Source organism: Leuciscus leuciscus (assembly GCF_965113295.1).
Source record: "Leuciscus leuciscus genome assembly, chromosome: 14".
NCBI classification, from domain to species: domain Eukaryota; kingdom Metazoa; phylum Chordata; class Actinopteri; order Cypriniformes; family Leuciscidae; genus Leuciscus; species Leuciscus leuciscus.
The window spans coordinates 4,233,407-4,256,399 of record NC_138738.1 but is presented as its reverse complement, the minus strand read 5'-3'; the positions used below and the strand labels follow the sequence as shown (position 1 = coordinate 4,256,399).

The 22,993-nt window shown below is 37.6% G+C and overlaps 1 protein-coding gene across 2 annotated transcripts in view; it reads right to left on the bottom strand.

The window, feature by feature from the left end:
- The window catches only part of cacna2d2a (calcium channel, voltage-dependent, alpha 2/delta subunit 2a), a 231,487-nt gene that overhangs the window by 79,512 nt on the left and 128,982 nt on the right, over positions 1 to 22,993 (bottom strand). For both annotated transcript variants that reach the window (XM_082136344.1, XM_082136345.1), the window contains exons 5-6: positions 11,590 to 11,634; positions 5,153 to 5,291 (exon numbers count right to left, since the gene is read on the bottom strand). In XM_082136344.1, the coding sequence (XP_081992470.1) occupies positions 5,153 to 5,291; positions 11,590 to 11,634 (184 nt within the window). The remainder of the gene's footprint in view (positions 1 to 5,152; positions 5,292 to 11,589; positions 11,635 to 22,993) is intronic.

The following is a 22,993-nucleotide window of genomic DNA, read 5'->3' as shown; positions in this document are numbered from 1 at the left end:
ACAATACGGGCCAGTTAAAGCTCCTGATCACAGGAGTTCTGGACATGTGACGTGTCCTCACTCGACCAGGATGGGGATAATGGGAGACTTTCTGACTGGACGTGCCTCGAGGAGTTCAACCCTGTTTGTGACAAAGTAAAACACTTGGGTTGTGGTTCTGCTGTGATTTATTAGTGTGGTTTACTGAGGCAAACATCACTCTTATTATTTCTTATATACATAAAATTTCATAATGATTCCTACTATGATTAATGAGTTGAGATGAGATGAGATGTGCTGTAACTTAACTAGTGATTTTATATTCATATTTCAACCGTGTCAAAATTTAAATTTAAAGAGGACCATCCAGTACACACTAGCAACCATATAAAAACTATCCAATGGCCAGTTGCATAACCTGCTTAAACTAGTCTTACAAGCTAGTCATCAAAAAAAAAAAAAAAATCTTTCATTTTCATAACTTTTTTTTATGTCAGTGAGTTACATGATAAATAAGATTGGTCTCATTTAAATGCAGAAAGCTTTTTGAAAACGTGTTTCCGAGTGGATAAATCTGAAAACGTTGTAGTGTGGACTGTGGAAACAGAGGTATTCGAAAACTATGACGTATTTTTAGACATGCAACTCATATTGAACTGATAGATATCTATGTTTATACCGGTATTGTGCCTGTTATGTGCTATTCACTTCCACACTGTTGCTAAAGATACGTTAATTTGTACACTCTTAATATCACAGTCCTGCAAAGATGACAGAAAATGTACTCGCATTTGCAACATGAGACAAAACATGACAGCATTTGCGTTTTAGACCAAACATATAATGGTGACTGAGTGCGACCTGGACGCATCAGTGAATGCTGAGATAAAATGATCCTGTCAGAAGAATAGCATGAGAACTTTATCATGTCTGTACTGTCTGTATAATCTAAGCAAGCGTTTCTGAGGTTTTTCGCATGCATAATAAGGTTAATTTGGTGTTTTCTGACGTTTCAGTGTGGATGAGAAAAGCTAGTGTGGATGGAGAGTGTTTTGAAACGAAAACGTATCCGGATTAATGCAGACGTAGCCCTAGAAGACCTTGTTTAGCTGGTTCAGGTGTGCTTGATCACGGTTGGAGCAAAACTCTGGGTGTGTCTCAATACATTTGCACATTACTTGAAGGAGAGCATTGGTCAAGATGTGTTTTATGTAAATACTGACTTTTGTTTAGACAGACTAAACTATCTTCAATTCTGCGGTCAGTAGCAGCAGTTGTGTTTTCTTTGCTCAGCTGTGGTAAAACTAAGCCTTAGATTGGTTTTATGATATGCCCACAGATGCTATATAACTTACGAATATATGTTTCTGGGAAATCCACAATGTTTTAATGGCTGTAAGAGCAAAGACAGCAGCACTCTAACTCTAACTCTAACCTTCAAGAGAAAACCTCAACAATCCCGGACAATCAAGAAGCTTCTCTTTCACGGACTGTACCAGACACTCACTCATGAAGATGACTAATGTATAAAAACATTTCCTATACTAACTATCTGTCCTTATATAAACCAGTGTTCATTTTCACAGCAAATTGAATTAGTTTTAGTCATAGTCTTTTGACTTTAGTTTTTAAACATGTCATTTATGTAAAAAAAAAAAGAAAAAGAATCTACATTTTTTATTCCCCACTAAGATCTTGTGGACTTGTGTTTGTTGAACTGGGACGAGGAGTGTTCCTGTGTTCTCTTCTTAACTTGGTGTTACCTGCCTTCTTTAACCAGACTTTTAAGGAAGCTCGTAACAAGTGGGGGCTCGTCCGGGATTTTAGTCATCTGAAATCTTTTAGTTTTTAGGTTGGGTTCATGATGTTGTGGTCTGGTCTTCTTTTAATTTTAGTTTTAGTCTAGTTGCCTAAATCTACAGACCCAGTAAGACCAGGAACATACATTAATAAAGTAAATGGGCACAATTTTGGATTTAATTTTGGTTTTATAAAAGCAATAAGCCCGGTACAGTGATTTTACCACGGTTACGGGTGTTAGGCATGAAGTCAGGCAGGTGGAGTTAAAATTTTTTCTTCTTCAGTTGAATTTACTTTGTGGGACTATCTACAAGCTCCACTCTCTCATTCCCGTTTATCTAGATGTGTTTCATCCGTTGAACTCCTAACCCTCCGAGTGTCAGGTCAGGACATCTTCCGTTGCCATGGAAATGTTTAATCCCTGTTCCCAGACATTTTTTTTTTTACCAGACTGCTAATACTGCTTTACCTTCTCATCCTCGACTGTCCTTTAAGCCAAATTAGCAGCCTGAGCTGCAGAGAGGTGGAGAGGTTATCACTCATGCCTTTATTGAACTACAATTCCCATGAGCCCACGGTCACGCCACGTTACAGAGGACAGTCAAGACCTCTAAAACCTTATTGATTAAAATGGTCAGTGCATCTCTAATGTAAAGAATTAGTTGCAAAACTTACTGTTATATAAATAAATAATAAATAATATATTCTAGATCCCTTAACCCCACCCCCTACCTAACCATAACCACTACAACAACTACCTTACTTACTATCAATGAGCCGTAATTAGGAGTTTATGAGGGACAACTCCTAGTTAATAGTGAAGGTTACCTTTTTATTCATATTATATATTATAGAAAGGACAGAAAACTATGGCAGAAACAGGATATGTCAGGATAAAGTCAGATTCAAATTTGCACATTAAGGGGAAGATGTTTGACTTCTTTTTTGTTTTATATCAGTGTTATTTTAGTATCACTGTTATTTTATTAGTTTTTGTTAATATTCTGAATTAGATTTTATTTTTATATTTTCTGTTTTCATTTTAATTTTAGAAAAAGTTTTAGTAATTTTGTTTTGTCAGTTGTGTTTGTCTTTTTTTTTATATAGCTTTTTAAATATACAGTATCTATATAGTTTTAGGTTTTAGTTTATTAACTTTTAGTTATCTGAGTACTTCAACTTAAACTAAAAGAAAATTAGAAAACTAGCCGAAAATAAATTTTATAAAAAAATAAAATAAATTATTATTCATGACCTGGACTTAATGTGCCAAAATGAAAGCAAAATGATTAATAAAAAAATTAAAAAATTCTTTGTAATAAAATACAACTTTTTTGGGCCATAAAATGCTCTGCCTTAAACCGTTTTCTAATTGGGTACCAAATAGCAAATTCCCTAAAAAACGAACTAAATAAAAGTTCTTTCAGCTCGTGGAATTGCTTTAGGGTCTAAGGAGGATAGGATTTGACGGTGAGACAGGATTTGGCCGGATAAAAGCGCGTGTTAAAACCGCTAGGCTATGGCTTCAATGTGTTTTACTTCTATTTTATTACTATTTATTCATTTTATAGCAAATATTCATCTAGAACACAGTTGAAATATATTCAGTTCACAGTTGCACAACTCCTCCTCAAGTAAGCTGTGTAATTGTTCTTGGTCAAAGAAACATCAGTGTTGTGCATCAAAGAGAGCCTGATCCCTGCTTTACAGAGAGCCTCGTACAGTGACATGTGATGGTTATGTATTACAGCAGAGCAAAAGTAACAACGTCCAAATGTTTGATCACACTCTGCCAGCATTCATCTTCCAGCATTCATCTTCCAGCAATCATCCATTACCCATAAGCCTACACAACATCCACAGACAGATGAAGGAGTCGCTCAGGATATTCTACAAACATCTGTCCTAGTCAACACACTAACAAATAACTGAGAGGCACAGAAACACTTTCTAAACACCAAAAGAGCCAACATTTGTCTCCTAAAGCTGTACTCTTAACGTAAAAAAAACTAGTTTATATATTATATATACTATGTGTAGTTTAAAATTGTCTGTCATTACACCGTTCTGTGCCCTTTTAAGAACATTCAGAGTGAATCTTGCTATCATTTCCGCTCAAAGGATTCCCAGGAGACGTTATCGTAGATACAAGACTGCGATTCTGTTCTGAAATCCTCCACAGACATCAGACAGACAGATATCACAAACCACGTACACCAACCGGTGGATATTTTCAGATACTTGGCTTAAAACGAGAGAGGAAAACGCTTCAGTAACACTTGGATTCCCACTGTGAAAGAGGTAAAACATGTCCAAATAAATCCTACTAAACAGTACAGCAACACAGCCAGTGATCATTATACACTGTAATAAAAGAAAAAGCACAGTATAAGGAGCCATCTTTACCTGATCTGACCTTTAAAAATAAAGTCAAGTTATATTAAATCACAGTTTTGACTAGAACAAAACCAGTTCATTTAGATCAGAAGTTCTCAACTGGTGGTTCACGACCCATCGCTCACAGGTTTGTTCTGACGGCAGGGAAAAAAACAATGCAATGCAAATAATGCAATGCATCTAAGAATGTTTTCATGCATAGTGAGAAAAAATAAGTGTTCTGGATGTCAAACGGTGTGTCTAATCAAACTCTATTTGGATGCGCAAATAGTTATGTGACATGCCATCATCCTCAAAAACCAGTTGTAAGTAAAATGTGATCTAGAATAATACAAGATGCAAGATCAATTTTCCCATTTACTTATTAATTTAGCAAATTGTTAAGCCAATCCAGTTAATATTGTTGATTTTAAAGATGTTTTTAAGTTTACTTTTGGGATTATGTTTAGCCACAATGGAAAATTAGGGCTCTGAAGCAAAACTAACTGATCTAGATGTTACTGTATGGAGAACATGACAAAATGTTTATTAATACATCTACCGCTGTAAGATTTTTTAAAGTTTTTGAAATGCTGCTCATTAAGGCTGCATTTATTTGATAAAAAATTAAGTAAAAACAGTAAACATTGTGAAATATGAAGTCTTCAGTGTCACATGATCCTTCAGAAATCATTCTAATATGCTGATCTGATGCTCAAGAAACAATGTTGAAAACAGTCGTGCTGCTTCATATATTTGTGGAAACTGTCATTCATTTTTTTTCAGGATTCTTTACTGAATAGAAAGTTCAAAGGAACAGCGTTTATTTGAAATATAATTTTTTGTATCAAGCCTAATTTAATGCGTCCTTGCTGAATAAAAGTATTAAGCTTAATTTAATGAATCCTTGCTGAATAAAAGTATTTATTCCATAAAGAAAACATCTTCCTGACCTCAAACTTTTGAACGATACTGTATGTTTGAAGATAGCACTCACAGCCTTTGTAGATGTCAGTAGGAATCTGTACAGCCGTATACGAGTAGTTGACTTTATTCTTGAAGTTGAGGTCCTCCACAAACTCCAAAGAGAGAGAGTTCGGGTTTTCCAAGAGGTTTTCTCCATCATCATCATCCGGCTGCAACGAGAACCAGAGAAACATCAGCACACTCACACACACACACACACACACGCACACAAGCCGAATGCATTGATTGACACACAGCAAACCTTTGTGCAGAAAATCATTTAGACACACATACACAAACACACACACACACACATGCATTCATGATTAATTAGACAAACACTAATTACACAGACATGACAGGGGTAATCCTGCCTCCACAACTCAAAGGTGGAGCTCTTTGGAGGAAAAGCCGTAATACATCGCCAGTCTATTCATCCACGACACAACAGCAGGTATCAAAGTGTTCGTAAATTGCAGAAAATCAATTAGCGTCGGCGATGGCTATCGCATTTGCATTGAAGTCCTTCAGGCGATTAACCCTGTCAATAAATCACCACAATGATTGTCGAATGACGGCTGCTCTAGCCTTACTTGAGTCCGCCACACAGGCTGATAATTAGCATTTTAATGCATCTTGAGTCAAATTCAGCACGGAAAAAGTCTGCCTTTGAAAAGAACTTCAGTGACTGAAAGTATCAAGGCAGCATAAATGGTATAATCACTGGATTTTAATGGTGTGTATTCATAAAATACCTCATTCTGAATGTATGCTGAGCATAATAATTAAGTCTAGCCGTAAACTGCATGCTAATTGCATTTACGTAGTGGAATGGCCTTCTTCCATAATGTGCAATATTCAATTGGAATACCAACTACATTTGCCAAAATGTGCAGGATACATCCAGTATCCCACAATGCAATGCACTCAACTTTACCTTACATTTCCAGTCTGACAAACAAACCTAAAATAATAATCATCATGCATATCCCTTTCATTATATGAAACACAAGACTGGATTAAACGCAAAATAATCTACAGTCTGACCTTTTCTGCAATAATTGTCATTATTCAGTCATTTTTCACTCACTGTGGTTCATTAATTTGTTCTCTTTCTGTTTAATTCTTCATCTCACAATCAAACCCTCGCCTTCATGGCAAGGTGAAGTACGGTGTACAGTAATAGAGAGGCAGGGGTTAATTGGGGTTGACGTAGCAAACACTGTTCGTTTTTTTGTTTTCCTCAAAATTAACTTCAAGCCTCCTGCCAAGTGACGACTGATTTATGGCCTGCCTTTAATTGTCTATTAAAATGCAATTATAAACTGTTGTCGGGCCGAACATGGAGACGGTGGTTTTCTGATACCCCCCAATAAGACATGAACACGCAGGCGCACAAATATGATACAAATAACCTCTTGGAAATGGCATTCCTGTCAGTTTTGGTGGTAAATCATTTAAGATGACACAGCTCATTGAATTTACTCATGACTAGTTCACATCTGACTCCAGTTACTGTTTTGGCTGCAGTTTCATACATGATTCAGAGCGTTAAAAATCAGAAAATCTTTAGTAGGTCATGATTATAGCTGAAACCGGGAACTAGATCAGCTCACCTAAACTAACAGGATTAACCACAGGGCCAGATTTACTAACAGCTTGCGCCAGCGCAAACCCTTTTTTTTTTTGGCATTAAAAAACTACTGTCAGGATTTACTAAAGAGAGTGAAAAACTAGCACTGAAAAGGTTTATTTTTGCGGCTGACATTATTGCATATGCATTTGTAGGAGTTTCCCTTTTAGATGCAAAATTTATGTGAGGAGTGTATTTAAATTAATAACATAAGCTGATTTACTAAGGTTTGCGCCATTATTTACCGCCCAATAAAAACATTTCTTAAACTAGACACTTGCGCTGCTCTTGATAGATTGTGTTGGTCATTATGGAAATGATCCGGCTGCATCTTTGTTCTTTAAAGGGATGGTTCGGAGTAAAATCAACCTAGGGTCCTTTGGACCATGACCTCGAGCCAAACACCCCCCAGAAGCCTTTTTTCCCTTGGTCGAACATTATTAAAGTTAGAGCTTATTTAGAGATATCAGCCGGATGGTTTAGTGCAGGCGCTAATGGATCCAAGGATGTATCTCGTAAATTACCGCACTAATAATGCCCAGAATGGTACCAAACTTCTACATTAGTACAAATAGGTTCTGTACTCATAAAACGAGGCATTGGAAAGTTTGTAAGTACATCAGGAGTTTATTTAAATAACACTTGCCTGATGGCTAATGCTACCGCTAACCCGGACGTCGAGGTCACTTCAGTGATCTGGGAAAAGCACGTAAAAGTCCTGGCAGAAAGCGATGCATAAGGATGTAGTGTAACGACGCCCAGTTCCAGGAATGCACTAATATTTTGTTGGTAGTACCAGTTTGCAACAATTATTAGTTAACACTAAGTTGTCAACTCTTCTGAAAAAATAATATTTCGTCGTTACACTACATCCTTAAGCATCGCTTTCTGCCAGGACTTTTACGTGCTTTTCCCAAATCACGGAAGTGACCTCGACCTCAACGTTTGTACTACTGTAGAAGTTTGGTACCATTCTGGGCACAAAATAGTGGGGTAATTTACGAGATACATCCTTGGATCCATTAGCGCCTGCATTAAGCCATTTGGCTGATATCTCAAAATAAGCTCTAACTTTAATAATGTTCAACCAAGGGGAAAAAAGACTTCTGGGGGGTGTTTGGCTCGAGGTCATGGTGCAAAGGACCCTAGGTTGATTTTACTCTGAACCATCCCTTTAATTTGTGTGTCGTCAGTAGATCACGTGCAGAACTTTACACTCCTATCGGCACTTTTTTGGAATTGGGCTCTCACACTAATTTGCCCTGTTTAGTAATTCTGGCCCTTAGTTTTTAAATAACTTTTGACATTCGGATCAAATAATGAGTCAGGATGATGCTAAAATGGTGGCTGATATTACTATAATGGTGGCGGTTCTTTTGTCGCACTGGAAATAGAAGGTCAAGTCGAGGACATTGCATTGTGGGATACAGTATTCAGTGTACAGTGTGCATGGTTGTGCAATGCATATTTTGGCAAATGTACAGGTCATGTTGTTTTTCCAAGCATAGACAACATTTTCATTCTGCATTCAACGTACATTCTATTTATTGCAGAAATAGCAAGAGTTGAAAGCTAGTATGCTCTTCTGAATAAAGCCAACATGAAAATGACATTTGCAAAGCATTTTACTTCAGTAAGGTGACATTTCTGGGTGCCACAGCATATTGAACAGAAAATAATAATAATAATAATAATGTTGAGTGGTACACATACGGCCGCGGTTACACCACCAAAAAAGAAAAGCTGCTTCAGACGTGGAGGAATTTGCAATGCCTTAATATGAAAACAAACAGTGAATTTCTTTAAAACAACATTTATAAAAAAAGTACACAAAGGTCCATTTTGATTTGATGCACAAAATCACTTGAAACTCCTGCTGTCTGCTTGTTAAACTGAGAGATTAAACTGAAGGAATGCTATAAATGACCGCATCACCCTGATAACAAACATGTCTGTGTTTTTCAGAGAAAACACATCACCGGCACACACAATTACACCCCATTTTCTGCTCGTTTAGACACGTTTCAGGCAACTGATTTGGAAACGTCGTCTTTGAGGGGATCTCAGCTCGATGTCCTTTATTTGTTTATTCTTCCACCTGACTATCCTTCACTCGAGTGTTTTTTACCGTCAGTCGAGCCCAGTCATAATTGCCCAAGACAGCTTCTAATTAGGAGCTCAAAATCCACACAGGACGCACTGATTGGTTCATTCGCCCCGTCCATAGACCACCTGTTTAACTCCATTCATTACCTCATTTGTTAATTTTATCACCCGGTTTTGAAGGTTTAATTAAAGGTTGAGAGAGACAAAAATGACATTTTGAGGACTCTCTCAATCGCACCTTAACACTTTTGCCTTTTAAAAGTGTGCATGTGTGTGACAGTCCAAATTTAGCAATATAAACTTAATAATTATGTTTATAAACATAGACAACATCCTCATTTGATTTTCTAAACCCTGCTCAAAGTGCAGATCTTCTTATTATTTAAAGAGGCCATATTATGCCATTTTATGTTTCATGCTTAAATATTAAAAAACACATTATTTTGCAATTTTTTACTTTATTGCAGCACCTCTCTTCCCAGTCTGCCAGTAACACTCTGGGGTGCGTTTCCCGAAAGCATCGTTAGCCAACTATAGTCAAAAGTTACATTGTCATCAGCATAGTTCAACGAGTCGGTGTTTCCCGAAAACATAGTTCCAACGAACATTCGCAAACATCGCAGAGTTTAGTGGTTGGAACGACAGCTCTCGATCTGTGGTTAGAAGCATAGTTTCTTGTTTGCATGACATGTGCACTTAATAAATCATTACCTTGAGCAAAATAAGTATGCTGGCATTCAGTACATTCTGTATATTTCATTTAGAATACATACAATTGTCATTTACATCTAATTGCTCAAGAGATTTACAGCGTCGTTTTTGAAGAGTGTGCATGTGCGAATGTGCTCTAGTACATAAGAACGATTGATTGAATCTGGGAAAAAAGCTAAATAACTGAGGAAAATGAAAATTAGTCCTCAGATGACATGTCCGTAATACTATTTTATTTGTAGTTTGTTGGCTTTCAACATAAAACTTGGTGAAATGATTTCAGTGTGTGTATGAGTACTTTTTGAACATTTCCAGCAAATTTATAAAATTGATAATCGTGATCATTTTGGCCTCTATAATCATGATAAGATATTTTCATGCCGTTTCATCTCTAGCTGCATGGATGTGCAACTGTGTTCAACCTGTCCTAATGTCATATTTCAATTTTAGTAGTTCTATTTTAAAAGCTTCAACGCAAAAAACACAAGATACAAACATCTACCCTGTGTCCTTTCTCTCCTCTAGCATGTACATGGCATTTGTGAACCTCGAACTCCTCTGTTATTTGCACATCAGAGGACTTGGCAGCTGACAGCCAGCAAGCAGATGTTGGTGTTTGAATGTAAACAACTTAGTGCTTTTGGACCAATGGCGACATAATCAATTAAAAATGAAGCCACTGAAGCATCTGGATTATGATCATGTACTATGAGTTTTTAATTTTACTATTTATTTTCTTTAGTTTTGAGTACTTTTAGATATCCGTTTACCACCTGGATTTTTAAAAGTAGCGTAACCAAGGATTTGCAAATATTATCTAAAGTTCTACAGTTCCTTTAATTGCATTAATATAGTAGAAGCTGTCCATACATGGATAATTGTTTCTGGAGATATGCAGGTGTGTGTCTGCAGTTGAGCGTATGAAGGAATCAAGCTCCGCGCCCTTTCTGACCCCACGTTTCTCGGGCCGGTAGGGAGCGAGGTAGGGGTCACGAGTGTCTCAGGTGGGTCGCCGTCCCCTTGGCCCCTTTAACGATGAGCGATGTCCTCCAATTAGAGACGTTGACAGCCCCTAAAGTGCTGAATCATTAATCACACACATGCCGCTTCCACCGCACAAAATCACACTCTGATTTATGACTTCTTGGGCTCCATACTTTTCCTTCTCTCTCTCTCTCTCTCTCTCTCTCTCTCATTGAGCCTCCATTCCTCCTCTACTCATCCGGCTTGATATAACGCTGTCCTTCTCCACAGTGTGAAATCAATCAGCCGAAGCAGAGAGTCTCCGTGACCCTTCACTTATACACTGAAAGGTTGTTCCTGAGTATATGATACATACAAATACGGTGACGTGTATATTTGTGTCCCAGAGAAGAATTTAGTTGCTCTATTATAACTTACATTATCTTACTCTTACATTAAAGCATTCAGTTTTAAGTATCAACATCGTCTCACATGTTTCTCCATAAAATCATTGATGTGTCTGTACCAATGTCAAGCTTTGAGTGGCACAATAACTCGAATGTACGGAAACCAAACAAGCACATTGTCAGATATGTAATAAAAATATACAATAAATATTTCTTACTGGCAAAAAAACTGTTGTTTGCATTACTTTTTTATATTATGAATAGGAATAATAAAACAAATAACAATACATAAATATTATTAAAATATTATATAATACAAATAAATGTTAATCAAAATTGAACATACATAACTTTTGAAATAATAATAGATTTTCTAGACTGAATATATATGCACTGTATATGACTATGTTTTATATATTCTGTTTTATATATACAATTTTGTGGCCTAACCCGAATTTAGTCTTATCCGATGACACACTTTAAGGTTTCTGAAGAAAAACACTAATAATACCTATTATTATCAAAACCTCAAAAAGCTATTTAATAAAAAAAACAGACATGAAAGGACTCGTGACAAGAGCAAACACAAACAAAAATGAACAGTTTTCATTTGAAGCAGCACAAAACAAATAAAAAAAAATCACTTACAACATCCGAGTCGGCTTTGGAGTCGTAGTACTGGATGTCATTTTCCTAAAATAAAACAAAACAAAAATCACGTAAACATTTTTTGGGGGGTCAAAATTACTGCTTTGAGGAGCATTAATAACCTTCCAGTCTTGTCATTTCGATTCACCTGCTTTCTGTATTATTGTTTCTATGCGAGACCAAAAAAAGTTGTCCTTATCAGCTCAGTTATTTCCTAAGAAAATAAAGCAATAATGAAAACACATCCCTGTCCTGAGGGCGCTGTCATGAGAAGGTAATTGTAATTTGTTCTGAAGCTGTCTGTTGTGGTTTTGTATTTGCTGTCGCATGCGTGTCTTTTTTTGTTTGCTGAATTAGGGATTTGCTGCTGACATCTGCTCATGAAGCATAAAGACTGTGCCTTTTATTAAATACATAATTCTGAATCTTCACACATAAGAAGAAACATAACCCTGAAACTTCACCTGCCATCAGTTTTGACCCTCACTCACTCACTCACGCACGCATGCACGCACGCACGCACGCACACACACACTCACTCACTATCACTCACACACACACACACTCACTCACTCACACACACACACACACACACACACACACTCACTCACTCACTATCACTCACACACACACTCACTCACACACACTCACTCACTCACTCACTCACTCACTCACTCACTCACTCACTCACTCACTCACTCACTCACTCACTCACTCACTCACTCACTCACTCTCACTCACTCACTCACTCTCACTCACTTACAAACACACACACACACACACACACACACACACACACACACACACACACACACACACTCACTTACACACACTCACTCACACACAATCACTCACTCACACACATTCACTCACTCACTCACTCACAATCACTCACTCACACACACACACACACACACACACACACACACACACACACACACACACACACTCACTTACACACACTCACAATCACTCACTCACACACACACACTCACTCACTCACTCACACAATCACTCACTCACTCACACACACACACACACACACACACACACACACACACACACACACACACACACACACACACACACACACACACACACACACACACACACACACACACACACACACACACACACACACACACACTCACTCACTCACTCACTCACTCAATCACTCAATCACTCACACACAATCACTCACTCACTCACAAACTATTGTACCTTAATAGTCTGTTTGTCTTAGTACTCATTGCTTTAATACAGAATTTCCATATACTTTATATAATTCATCACATTTAGTAGATCAGACATCTGAAAGTTTGTATGCCACTTACTGTATATTTCACAATAAATACTAACATAAGTTTCCTCATAAATCTCATTACTAATATTGGAAACACTATAAAGTGGTGTGCTAGAATTTCTTCCAAAATAGGAGAAAAATCCATGACGGAACAAGCTAAAATAGACCAAAGGATGTTCCCTAGAAACATAATTTGACATATTTTAGAGTACAAAACCGAGTTGTTGTGAGTGATGTTGTGTGTGTGGCTGTGATATGAATGGATAAGCATTAGCTGCTGTAGTATCTCTCAGTACACGTGATGTGCTGCTATATTGTTTGCATAGGACTGTTTCAACTGGTTTAGAGCAGCATATTCCTCTGTCCTGATGCCAGCGCTCACACACACACACACACACACACACACACACACACACACACACACACACACACACACACACACACACACACACACACACACACACACACACACACACACACACACACACACAGAGCCCCTGCGGTCTGATGTCTCACGGGGGTCGTGTCTGATCTCCTCCCTCTCTCCTCCTCTGGTTTATACCTCACATTCACACAGGGGACGCCACATCAAGGGTAAAACTGCTCGGATTTCACGCCTTTCCTCCTATTTTTTTCTGGAGCATGCAGAATGCAGAATTTCTATATGCTTGGAATACACAAAATAATATTTTGCATGTTATATATCTTACATATTTATCAGAATATGAGCATTGATCTTTATCAGCTCCAGTATAACCTGTGTGTTAAAAAAAAATATATAGAAAAAGAAAAAGAAATTGATATTCTCAGAAATTTGCTGGTCAAAATTAAAGTCGACATGAAATCAAAATTGACCCTATTTACTTTGTTAGTGCATATTACTAGTCTTGTGGTGAACAATTAATCTGTGCAAGTTAATACACAGAAAAAAATGGTTTGATTGGTAATCTTTAATCAAAGTCTGAAAAGTTACTTCCGGTCTGAAATGGCGTTCCTTCTCTGATGATGTAGGCTTGACGGTTTGGGTTGAAAAACGCTTAACCACTCCCCTCAAACCGTTAGTCTGCTATGAGCAGAGATGGAGAGGAGGAGCGCTAGAGTAAAACTCTGCCCTCTGTTCAATATTCCGTTTCACTTGGAAATACGTCACAACACTGGAGAAAAGTCATTTGCAACTTCCGGTTCATGCGGACTTTAAACATTGCGCTGTCAGAGTTGATATTGTGGATTTATAAATGGTCAGAAACTTGCATGTGTCATTATATTATTAACATTTTACCAAAATCAAGCTCAAAGAGCAAATAAATTTAAGGTTGAGCCATTGTAGTCACTTGGACTATTTTAACGATGTCTTTACTAACTTTTCTGGGCTTGCAGATGAAATGACCTAGCAGCCTATGAAGGAGTGAGACAGCTCTCAGATTTCATCAAAAATATCTTAATTTGTGTTCCGCAGATGAACGAAAGTCTCACGGGGTTGGGACAACATGAGGGTGAGTAATTACTGACAGAATTTTCATTTCTGGGTGAACTAACCCTTTATGTTAAAAGTTGCATCTGGGTTAATTTGTAAACATCACTGAAAATGTAGTTGTTCATGTAGGTCATCAAGGTATTCATAAAGACAAATATGATTAGTATGCACTACAGAGTAGTATGTTAGTATGCTATTACAAAATAGCATCTCCTTCTATCTCTCTCTTGTTCTTTATCTCCATGCCAGTTCTATTCCCGTCTCTCTCTGCAGTGCCAATCCAAACAAACCAGACGCCAACAGCACAGTGACAACAACAGCGTCTGAGCTGGTCACAAGACAGCGGTCAAAAACGCTGACAAATCTACACAACCCAGCAACTCACACACACACACTCTCACATCAGCGTTCTCCAGGGACACTGTCGGGAGCGGGAGCTCAACAGATAGAGACAGAAATAGAGCGAGAGAAAGTTCCATTCCTTGAAATCAAAAAGCCAGTCAGTCGTGAGCGATGACCTCTCGCCCTCTCGAAATATCTCTTCTGGGCCCTCTGGGTCTAAAGCTTCCTTCCCCAAGAATCCCAAATGCACAACACACTCATCGTCAACGTCATTCCATAAAAACAGGTGCCATGTCTTTTTAAAAGGGGTGATATGAAGATTAGGTACATACATATACATACACATACATATAAATACATATACAAACATATATATGTACTTATATCTATATACATTTACTTAGATCCAAACTGGAGAAAAACAAATTCATTGTATAACTCCATTATGACAGGCCAAAAATCTGCATGAAAATAAGACAAGGAAAAAATATTAAAATATTTTAAAGGTACTAAATATATTCTGACATGTTTAGACAAATGTCTGTAACAACAAAATGTTGAGTTTATTATTCAAACATGTTAATAAGCCACACATTTTGTAGGATGACCCTCTAGCTGTGCAAAGGTCACACGCTCTCTGAGGGGTTTAAAGGAGGGATACAGACGACAGAGAAAGAGAAGGACGAGGAGGGAGAGGAAAAGACAAAGAGACGGAGCAATAAGAGCTGAAGCGAGAGAAGAGGAGCGAGCGATGGAGAAGAGAGGAGAGGATGGGCAGCCGTGGACTATTAATAGAAGTTCTCTGCAAAGACAATCCCTCTGGCGGAGTGTGGGCGTCTCTAGTGAGCCAGTGGGCTGCAGTGTGTGTGTGTGTGTGTGTGTGTGTGTGTGTGTGTGTGAACTGTAAACATGTGAACTGTGATCTTACAGTAGCAGCTCAGCACAAGATGTCCACCTTCACACACCTGTGCTCAACACACTAACCGCACCTGTCATAGACACCAAACACTAATAAATTGTTTGTTTTTGTTCCCCCAGTATTATATAACATTATATATATAGAAATATTGGTATTTTTGACAACACTACATTGCACTTAGTTTATTATGTCAGATGCCTTTTTAAAACACCACAAATGGAAAATTTATATTTATATATATATATATATTGTGACAAACACAGAGCCTGACAGCCGTTTTAAACTTAAAAATGGCCGAGATTAATCTTTCTCTCCGTGTGAAATCAAAATCGACCCTGTTTACTTCCGATGTTCCTGATTTTGTAAACAAATCATGCATGTTATTCCAATCATATATATATATATATATACCTGAGATAAACAGACCAGTCATGGCATTTATTATAACGCTAAAATAAAAAATCCCCCTCAATACCCACACCAAAAATCGATTCCATCCTGAAATCATTCCTCATGTGGGACTTGATTCTAAATTAGATTCAATTTCCAAAAATAAGTGACAAAAATTAGTCAGCAGAATATGAATGAGGAATCACTCATATTTGTGCGTACAGTATGTTTTCCCGGCACACATGAGTCCACGGGTCCCTCAGGCTCCGGGACCCATCTGTTATGACAGGTCTGTTTCTCATCTGCACTCTGTTTCAACTCACTCCATCCTGGTAGAAGCTTTAGAATAAACACACATTCATAGAGATGGCTTTTTACATTTTGTTCTGGCATCTAATAGGAAATATATAATCAAACTTTCATTTAGTATAGTATTAAACAAAAGACTACATGAATGGATGATGCTAGTTTAGAAAATAACAAATCAATTCCAATGTGTTATGGCCTACAAAGAGTGCCTCCATTTTACTAATTTAAATAATGGCACAAAATGAAATTGTGACAAAAAGAATTGTGTTGCATCAACTCATTTTAATTAACTGAACATGCAGCAAATGCATTTTTCAGTGTGTGCATTTGTCCTGCCAAAGTGCTTGTAGCTTGGCTGAGTGCAAGTTAGGTTTGGGCCGATAGTCGCAATGGCTGACAGACATCACAATGTTGAGCCGGCACCGTTTCCATGGTGACGCATCATGCTTGGCATGTGATTCACCACAGCCAAAATAGCGCTGCTGTATGACAGCTGTAGCGCTTTTATTTCTAAATATTGACAAACTTGCTTACCATGTCATCAACTATCTTCTTTTCCGATTCTCAAATACGTGTTAGTGAGTTTGTTTTGTCGTTTGAAAACCTTTATAAATGATCTTGATCTGTAACGGGAGATGGGCGCCGCCATGTTTGTTTGGGCCGCAGTTCAGAGATTCCTGTCTGTTGGATTTATTAAAGCACGTGAATTCATCAGTTTCTCCCGAAATACATGAAAGTAAGTGGCCGGTGAACTGGAAGAAGAATAGAGTAAACTTTATAGTTACTTACACTGTGTGTCTGATATGAATAAAACACGTCGGCAAATATATTTGAATGGATTGTTATTGCCGCTTCCATAGACGCCAACCATTGTGTATTTTACAAACTATAAATGTATTGTTTTGCTTTATTACATGGCTTGGTTGAATTCTAATGTAGAATGCGGTGTGTTATTTCTTGATAACAGACGCTGCTAAGTATAACACACCGTTGCCATGAAAAACAGAGCATTGATATGGACGCAGGATTCTAACCGTAGAGATGGAACGGACTATTTTCTTTAGCGGAAGCAATACGATCGTTTTTAAATCAATAAACTCCTTTTTAAATTAATATTTTGTGTCAAATTATTGATTTATTTGGTAGGTAGATATATATATGTAAGGGATAATGTAGTGCGAGGCGGTTGTTATAGCGAATACAACCACTTCAGGTTGATTCAAGACCCCTCCACTTCGCGTCGAGGTCCTGATCAGCCTGTCGGGGTTGTATTCGCTATAACAACCGTCTCGCTCTACATTATCCCTTACATAAATTATATGTATTTAAATGTCTGAAACTTAAAATAAACATTATGTGGTTAAAAACACTGAATAGTTGTGATATATGACAAGCACTGAGTGCGTCCATCTTTGGCTCAGCGCCAGCCATAGCGCGAAAGCACAGTTTTAATCTCGCATTCGCTCCTTAGTGGTCAGAGCCTGCCAAAATCGAAATTGCTGATGAGATGTAGAGGAAAATATCTAGTGGATAATGATCATCGTCCATCGCGATGTTTCACTGTAGACATCGTCTGATGACAAATTGGTAGACATCGCCCAACCCAAGTGCAAGTCCAAAATAAAGTAGTATGACAACAGTCAATAAAACATTTATTAAATCTCAACATCATCCCCGTTCAGTCAGTGATTCCAGCCGGGCTACTGGCGGTCAGCTTCTCTGCTGTTGCTATAGAAACAGGCATCTTTGTTCTACAGCCAGAATAAATGCTGATTTGTCCTTTGAGGAAGCACTCGCTCTCATTTCACTGTGTTTCACCTTCTTGTCATTTTACTCACTCTCTGATTCGACAGGTGGGTCATACAGATGTAAAAATTCCCCCTCATGTTGTTCATGTCAGAAACCCAACTTTCTTTTGTTAAAGGTGAAGAGCAGCAGAATACCTTTGCCCAACGTTTGGAAATTTGGACATTGTTCTTAGAAATAGCAGCTTGGACTTTCTATTTGCCAGAAGAAAGAAAATCATTCAGGTTATGAAAACACATCGGGGTGAGCAAATAATGACAAAATTTACTTTCATAAACTGGTCAAAGTAATTTTTTCTACCAGCAGGGGGAGATCTATTAAGTCAGGAGACACTTATGTACAGAATAGCATACTATCATACTACTCATACTAATTCTCCGTACTACATTTGCTAAAATGTGTAGTACTTGGAGTAAAACTCTATCCCATGATGCAATGCCCATGACTAGATCTAATTTATTTCAGGAAAAGTCATTATTTTATCAGAGCAGGGTTATTATCGTAGAACTAGAACTATTAAAAACATTTCTGTTAATTGCAATAAAGCTGAAACTAAATATGAATATTAGTTAGATTAGTTAAATTAGAAATGTTGCCTTGGCATTAAACTGAAAATTACTAAATTACTAAAATTATTAACTGGAAACAAACCTAAATTACTTAATTACTTTAAAGAAAAAAAAAAACTAATAAAATGACAAAAGCACATTAGACTAAAATTAACATGAAAACTAAAAATATATAAATAAAAGCTAATTCAAAATAGGAATAAAACTATAACAAAATCTACAAAAACTACAAAGAGCTTTTGCTACAAAGAGAGAAATTTGACAAAAATGTACCTCTGCATTAAACCCATCCAAGTTAATGCACACACACACTAGGAGCAGTGAGTAGTGAACACACACACACACACACACACACACACACACACACACACACACACGCGCGCACACACAGACTGCTATTTTCTGAAAATAACTAATTTTTCAAACAGCAAATTGTTCCACATACAATTTTTTTTAAACATAGTAGGCAGTATGCAGTATATACTACATAGTGTGCAGAATTTGATTTTGATTTGATTTATTAGACAAAATAATAGTGAAAAATAAACTCATTTGTCTAGGAAAACACAATCAAGTTTAAACAAAACTTCTTTCCATTGTGGTCCTTGATGTAAAGCACAACTTCACTCCTAGAGACAGGTTATCTTGGCACTGCATACTGTTATACTTACAACACTACAATAAGAAAACACATTTCCAAAATATACAACACAATTAAACATCCACCCAAAAACATTAATACAAATGAATCACTAAAACAACTTTTAACTTTCATACTAAAACGAAATATTTGACATACTGTTTACATCTAGGCAACTTATTCCATTCATGAGCCCCTGAGGATTCAATAGACCTTCGACCGTACATTGTTTTGAAACGACATAATGTAATATCCATTAGACTCTGCCTAGTATTATAACAGTGTTTCTCACTTAGCCTAGAAAAATACATATTAAAATATGAAGGAGCTCTTTTATTAATTATCTTGTGTACCATCTTTAATTTAAAGTGCACAACTCTGCTTTCTAGGTAACCACTTAAAGGGTTAGTTCACCCCAAAAGGAAAATTCTGTCAGTAATCACCCTCATGTTGTTCCAACCCCGCAAGACCTTCGTTCATCTTCGGAACACAAATGAAGATATTTGTGATTAAATCTGAATGCTGGCTCACTCCTCCATAGGCTTCTAAGACATTATAACTTGCTGGCCCAGAAAATGCATTAAAGACATCGTTAATATAGTCCAAGTGACTCCAGTGGCTCAATCTCAAGTTTATAAAGCGACGAGAATACTTTTTGTGCGCAAAAACACAAAAATAACGACTTTATTCCACTTTTCATTTCCTTCTCTCTGGGCCTCGAGTGAGTTCACGTAGCGTTTAAGCGTAGCGCGTCTGTGTTGCACGTCACTACGCATCACACACATGACCAGCGTCGGCCAATAGTGAGCCTACGTGGTGACGTGCAACACAGACGCGCTGCGCTAAAACACTACGTGAACTCACTCGAGGCCCAGAGAGAAGGAAATGAATAGTGGAATAAAGTCGTTATTTTTGTTTGTTTTTGCGCACAAAAAGTATTCTCGTCGCTTTATAAACTTAAGATTGAGCCACTGGAGTCACTTGGACTATATTAACGATCTCTTTAATAACTTTTCTGGGCCAGCAAGTTTCAGTCCCTTACAAGCCTATGGAGGAGTGAGACAGCTCTCAGATTTAATCAAAAATATCTTAATTTGTGTTCCGAAGATGAACGAAGGTCTTACGGGGTTGGAACAACATGAGGGTGAGTAATTACTGACAGAATTTTCATTTTTGGGTGAACTAACCCTTTAATGTGTCAATAAAGGGATGCTAAAAGTTGCATCTGGGTTAATTTGTAAACATCACTGAAAAACGTGCAAACATGTGAAAAGCATCAACATGTGTAAAACTATTCAAACCTAAAACCAACCGTATCAATTTATTTTGAGATCTCTGTAACTTAACCAGCCATAAACGAGACATCCAAGAAATGCATGCATACTCCAAATGACATAGCACTAAACATGATGCAAGTATTTTTTAAATTTTGCTTATCCAAAAAACTAACATATAGCCATACTTGTACCAGTTAAATCATTGTCCAAAACACATCCAAGACAATTAACAGTGGTTCTATTTGATATTACACAATCCCCAACCTTGAAAGATAAAAAATATAGTACGCTAGTTCTCAAATGCAAACATTGCCACACACCAATGATTTGGCACCTGCAACAAACCACAAATTACAAGCTGTTATATTTCTCAATTAATACCTACTCAGTATCAATTAATACACATCGACTCAAATGAACACATCTTTCAAATGCACTTTTGAATGTGGCTCTCCTCATTTCATCATCTCCATCCACATACATTCACACAAGCCTTTCATGATGCTCTCAGACACTTTGACATTTAAATTACAAACGATCTCTGTGTTATCCATGGAGACAGCTTAGAACGGAGCCGTATCTCCTCCAGACACACACTAATTAGTTTATAATTACAGTACACACACACACACACACACACACACACACACACACACACACACACACACGCTGTACGCCATGATCTGATCTTAAAAGTACACATAGCACAGTGGGCAACCCATTTATTTATGGATTCTGATGAATTTCCGAGTGAAGCGGGATATTCACATAGAACAAGAAAAAATGGGCGGGATTTGAATTTGTCTATCACAAATTGATTTAATTTTTTAATTCATATATATATATATATATATATATATATATATGAAGAGTTCAGATGCAAAAGCCTCTAAGTGCCACCTGAAATTTTCTTCTAGAATGATCATTTTTCTGATGATCATTGGAATAACATGCATGATTTGTTTATAAAATCAGGAACATTTGAAGTAAACAGGGTCGATTTTGATTTCACACGGAGAGAGAAAGATTAATCTTGGTCATTGTTAAGTTTAAAACGGCTGTCAGGCTCTGTGTTTGTCACACACACACACACACGCGCGCTGACGGATGATCCACAGCAGAGAAATGACACTTGGTACCGAGCAAGAATTATTGGTGGAATATTACTGCGTCTGTGTGTCATAAAATGCCACATTCCTGTCAGAAAAACTCCAATAACGTGCTGTGTTTAATATATCAATAAGTTACATGCTTTACTCTGTCTGACAGACTGCTCGTCCATAGTATCTGTGATTGTTTGAAAATAAGACAAAACTGGAAAAACCATAGTTGCACCATGTTAGTCCTGGACTGAGAGAGCAGAGAGTTTGACTTTACATCTAAATGAATTACCCACTAACTTACATTCACTCATTAAACATATCACAGTTAAGATGTGAGTGTACTGAAACCACTAAGATTTAACTGTTCAGCCCTCTATCTTAAAGGGATATTTCACCGCTGGAAAGATGAATGTGTATTTAAATTGGGTCATTTATGTAGTAGAAATGTGAAATTATTTTAGAAGTTGGTGCCTTCTAGACTGAGAAAAGCCAGAAAATGTGTTTTTGGCTCATGTGGATGAAAGACAGCAACTCCCAGAATGCACTTGCTTCACTGCCCTACGAGGCCACGCCCACGCCACGCCTACCGGTTACAGAGGCCAGTATCGGAAGAAATGATACGACTAGGCTACTAGTGACTCGAAACTGAAAAGATGCCGTTTTATCGTGAGATCCCCCTATGGGCGAGTTGAAGGCATGCGGAACGAGCTCCTCCTACTGGCTGGAGTCTCTCGCCTCTGGACAAAGAAGCCTCCGATGAGCTAAATGACGATTTTTGCATCATCTGAGTTTTTTTTCCAGACACACAATACATCTCGTCTCAGGGGGACATGAGGGAGGGAAGCACAGTCATTCGAAAATACTACCGGGTTCCTACTGATACAAAGCTTAATGCTAATCGGTGCAGTATCCCTTTAAGCTCAAATTAAAGCTTCATATAGCCAACAAAGCTGGAAACCGTTGGCTGAAATCACCAGTTTACACAACTTCCAAGAGACCAGGTGCACAAGTCTGCCTGAAAGAAGATAGTGCTTGATTCAACAAGTGCTTCTGGTGAAGAACTAATCACTGGATTTGGTTTAACAGGTTAGTGCCATCAAATCTTTGAAAGAAACAGAGGCATTTAGCAGCAAGTAAAACAGATATCTGTATTCTGCTTGGTTTTCTGTTGAAATCATCTCTATTTATTACACATAAACAGGAAACCTGTTTGGAAATCATTGGCAATTGATTCTTGTAATTCTATTTCTTAACAGCAGCTGGCAGAAATCA